This window comes from Babylonia areolata, chromosome 21 (genome assembly GCF_041734735.1).
Source record: "Babylonia areolata isolate BAREFJ2019XMU chromosome 21, ASM4173473v1, whole genome shotgun sequence".
In the NCBI taxonomy this organism is placed as follows: Eukaryota; Metazoa; Mollusca; class Gastropoda; order Neogastropoda; family Buccinidae; genus Babylonia; species Babylonia areolata.
Window position 1 is genome coordinate 20450174 of NC_134896.1, and position 5000 is coordinate 20455173.

General features: G+C 46.7%; 1 protein-coding gene across 1 annotated transcript in view; it reads left to right on the forward strand.

Moving 5' to 3' along the window:
* LOC143295734 (cilia- and flagella-associated protein 61-like) overlaps positions 1–5000 on the forward strand; it is a 105674-nt gene that overhangs the window by 76533 nt on the left and 24141 nt on the right. Inside the window, exon 26 of the mRNA XM_076607354.1 lies at positions 2214–2290. Coding sequence (XP_076463469.1) covers positions 2214–2290 — 77 coding nt within the window. The remainder of the gene's footprint in view (positions 1–2213; positions 2291–5000) is intronic.

Sequence of the window (5000 nt, forward strand, 5' to 3'; positions counted from 1 at the left end):
GCTGTATAACCCGAGGTAGTAGGACAGGGATGAGGAAAGGGACGAGGGTAAGAGGTTAGGAGGGGGGTGAGAGTTTGGGGGAGGAAGAGGGGAGTGGGGTTGGAGTCATTGGGGATGGCGGGTGGGTGGCGGGGGAAAGGGAGGGGGAGGCCGTTGAAAGTTTTTTTTGGTTTGTTTGTTTTGTTTTGTTTTGTTTTGTCGGCACGGCCAGGAATTCTGATCCAGATAAATAATGATGAGTGCATCAGGAGTGTCAGCAATACAAGGCACGCGCGTATCAAATCAACCAACCAACCAGCCATCCCTGGGCCCGTTACCTCCCTCAGGGATCGGGGGGTGGGGTGGGGGTATATTATAACAAAATACGAGTAAAAAAAAACCCCAACAAAACAACACACACACACACACACACACACACACACACACACACACACGGTTCCATCCACGTGATGGCAAGCTGCATTACCTGGTAAACTGATAGTCTGTTGACGTCACACTTGTTTTGTTGCGTCTTCCGTCTCTCCCTTTAACAAATAACTCACCATCAGTTATTGACAGGTCGTGATCTATGTTTGTTTGTTTGTTATTTTATTGCTTTGCTTGGTCCCGTGGCTGGAGATGAAGACTATGCTGCCATGTTTTGTCTCAGACTCTTTCTTTCTGTTCTTTCGTTTCCTTTTGATTTTTCTCTGTTTTCCATTTCTTAACTTTCTTCTTTCTTTCTTTTCCTGTATGTTTCGTATCCGCTGCCATCCGTTTCTCCACATTCGATCGAAAATCATTGGACTCTGTGTGTGTGTGTGTGTGTGTGTGTGTGTGTGTGTGTGTGTGTGTGTGTGTTAATATAAAAAAAGGATCCCCATTTGGTATCGGACATACGTGTCTTGTGGAGTTTCCTGCAACTTTCAAACTCATTGTCGAGTCTGTAGTGTTTTGATTACTTAGGTTGTAGTCATAATGGATTAGGCGTGCATGCCTGTGTGTCTGTCCGTTTTGATATAATGACTTTTTTTAATTTACTTAAAAGATATACTTTTCTGATTCCCCCCCCTCTCTCTCTCTTTCTCTCTGTCTCTCTCCGTCTCTCTCTCTCTCCCCCCTCCCCCCTCTCTCTCCCCCCTCTCTCTCTCCCACCCTCTCTCTCTATTTCGAAGGCCAGGTGAAACAACAACAATGATAACACCACCAACAACGACAAACATCGTTCACTTAATCTGTTACCCTCAGAAAATGTCACACAGCTTTGGAAAGCCTGCAAACAGCTGAGGCTGGGTGGGAAGGGCTTTGTGGGGTGAAGGTGGTGGTTGGGAGGGGGGAGGGGGCGTGGGGATTCACATAGATTTTTTAATTAAAATTTTTTTTTTTTATAAGATACGAATATTATATACATACTGTAAGCTGTCCTCCTCTGCAGCATCCACAGTAATCGGAACAGATAAAAAGGAATGTTTCTTCTTCTTGCCCTCTTCTTCCTCCTCTTCTTCCTCCTCCTCTTCCTCCTCCTCCTTATTTTCCTCCTCTCACATCTCTCTCGTCGTTGCCCATCACCCCTTTCATTAATATTACTCTTCTCCTCCTCCTCCTCCTCCCTCTCTTTATCACCGTCGTCGGCGTCATTATCATCAATCATCATCGCCGTCTTCTTCTCCTGAATCCCCTCCTGCTCCTCCTCCCTCTCCTTCTCTTTCTCCTCCTCCATTTCGTGTACGTTCTACTTCTTCCTTTTCGCCTTTTCCTCGCTCCTTTCCTCTCTCCTCCTCTTCATCCTCTTCTTCCTTTCCGCCTTTTCCTCGCTCCTTTCCTCTCTCCTCCTCTTCATCCTCTTCTTCCTTTCCGCCTTTCCCTCGCTCCTTTCCTCTCTCCTCCTCTTCATCCTCTTCTTCCTCTCCACCTTTCCCTCACTCCTTTCCTCTCTCTCCTCCTCTTCATCCTCTCCGCCTTTCCCTCACTTCTTTCCTCTCTCCTCCTCTTCATCCTCTTCTTCCTTTCCGCCTTTCCCTCGCTCCTTTCCTCTCTCCTCCTCTTCATCCTCTTCTTCCTTTCCGCCTTTCACTTGCTCCTTTCCTCTCTCGTCCTCTTCATCTTATTATTTTCTGCAATGTTTGGCTTAATCATTGTTGTTATTATTATTGTTATGTTTTTGTTATTCTTTATTATTACTGTTATATATATATATATATATATAATCATTATCATCATTTTTATTTGTTCAGGTGGGTACCACTACCTGGAGGTCGTCAAACCTGGCATCCCTGATCCCCCTGAACAGCAGATGGCACAGAATACACCGGTGAGTCAGTTTGCAGTGAGAGAGAAGCGGGATAGGGCTTGGGGGGTCGGGGGAGAGGGGGGGGGGTGCGGAGGGGGAGAGATACAGTGAGTGACACGGGGAAGGGTGTGAGGGATGAAGGGGGGTAGGTGGAGAGTGAATGCGTGAGGCGGTGGCTGAAGAGTTGATTTGAGAGAGAGAGAGAGAGAGATAAACCCAGGCCCAGATGTCTTCGCATTGCATAAAGAAGTGGAAGGAGCCTGAACTTTAATCCTTGAAAACTGATTTGCGCTTGGGGTGTTAAGGGATGGGTGTAGGGGGGGGGGGGGGGGTCGGGTGGGGAGGGGGGGGGTTTGAGTTGAGGTATGAGTTTTAGAAATCACATTAATGCTCATGTTAGCCATTTTGTTCCTCCAAAGGGGAGGTAAGTATGTACTGAGAGTGACCTGTGGAGTGCTCATCGGGCTTGCTACCCGCTCCTGACACTCAGCGACAACAACAACAACAACAGCCACCTAATCACCTTGCACACACAGTGTACATATTCCAGTGAGCCTCCACAACAGTCAGCTCAATCTGAGAGTTCTCTCTATTCAGCCCTGCCACTGGCTACAGCCAAGGCCCGAAAACATGATGAAAAGGGTCCCTTGCAGAGAAAGCGCCTTGATCGGGAAGAAAACTGAAGGCTGAAGAAAAGAGAGGGGAGCAATGATTATTGATAGGGTGCTGTATGTGTAAGTGCGCGCGCGCACACGTGTGTGTGTGCGTGTTCGTGCGTGTGTGTGTGTGCACGCGCGCGTTTGTGTGCGTGTGTTTGTGCTTGCTTGCGTGCATGTGTGTGCGTGTTTGCGCGTGCGCACTTGTATGTGCGTGCGTGCATGCGTGCGTGTGTCTGTGCGTGTGTGCACGCGCGCGTTTGTGTGCGTGTGTTTGTGCTTGCTTGCTTGCATATGTGTGCGTGTTTGCGCGTGCGCACGTGTGTGTGTGTGCGTGCGTGCATGCGTGCATGTGTCTGTGCGTGCGTATATGCGTGCGTGTTAGTGTGTGCGTGCTGGGACGTAGGTGTGTCGTCGCGCTTACATTTAATCACTTACGCTCGACATGCACGCACACATACTGAAAAGCACAGTCACCACTAGCAATACATGGAACAAAAATCATTTACTACCAGAACATTAATATTGGGTGAAAGGTTCCACCCACTGTATGTGACTGATCAACGAAAATAAGCGAGAAAGACTGCGATCGTGTAATTAAAAAAAAAGAAGAAGAAGAAATTTTTGCTCTCTCATAAATCCAGATCCCAGATAGATTAGTAGTAGCAGTAGTAGTAGTGTAATATCCGCAGCAGCAGCAGTAGTAACAATGATATTGATAATAACAATGATAGTAATAACAGTGATGACAATAAAAATCATAATCATAAACATGATTGAAAATCATAATGATTGTGTTTGTCCCGAAACAGCCGAACGCGCTGCATTGTCTTCTTGTGCTTGCACTGTTCTGGTGCCTTATGAACGATACCTCACTACTATTCCTGTGTTTACCAACTAATTAATGGAAGTTGGCAAGAAAAACTCACTGTTGGCCATGCACCTAACCTTACTTCCGGTTCCATTGGCTATGCGGAGTCAGCAATGAGCGTTGTGTGGGGGAAGTTTGTGTCTGTGTGTGCACGTGTGTATATGTGTGCGTGTGTGTATGTGTGTGTGGTGTGGTGTGGGTGTGTGTGTGTGTGTGTGTGTGTGTGTGCGTGCGTGTGGGGGCTGGGATGGGGTGGGGTGGGGGAGACGTGGACAGGACTGTGCCGGACAGCTGACGTATGACTGGTTTCCTGTCTGGAACAATGACCGCCCGCCTCTCCCCCGCCCACCCACAAGCCCCCCCCCCACCCCCCACCCCCTTCCCCTTCCCTCTCCTGCCCAGTGCCGTGTCAATTCTGTCGGTGTTGACTGACCCATGGTCCGGACGCTGAGTTGGTCTGGAAGAGAAAGAGAAAATCAGAAAAGAGCGTTGTGGACTTTGGATCATGTCATGCATTGTGTTGTATTGTATTGTATCGTGTCGTATCGTCTCTTGTGTTGTATTGTATTCTTAAAAACTTTTTTTGAATTTCCAGTTTTAAATGCACATTGACAGTTGACAAAAGTACATGCATAAGAAGGGAAAGATGGACAAAGGAAACGAAACACGAAAAAAAGGAAGAAAAGAAAAGAGGAAGAAGAAGGGGAAGAAGAAGAAAACGAAAACTACACAATGACATATAAATACAGCGAGGATAAGTACTGCGAATAGGTAAATATATCATTCGAATATGTTGACAAATACGAGACAAACCATGTATTCCACCCAAAATGTATTGTTTCCATATATTGTAAGATATATCTACTTTCTTTACTCATCAACAAACCATTTGAAAATCGCACTATCATTTCTCACAAAAATATCTTGGTATTATAAGATTGCTACTTTACATTTTCAGTAGGTTTTACTGTTCGAAGAAAGTGTTTTACATGTTGTTAATGTTACCAACCGAAGGTAAATAAGGTTACCATTTTTTCTTGAGTGAATAGTTTGGAAGCATTAATGTTGTTTGATTTACGCGGGCGCGCACGCACGCACACACGCACGCACACACACACACACACACACACACACACATACGCGCGCTCGCACGCACGCACGCACACACACACACACGCTCACACACGCGCGCGCACGCACGCAC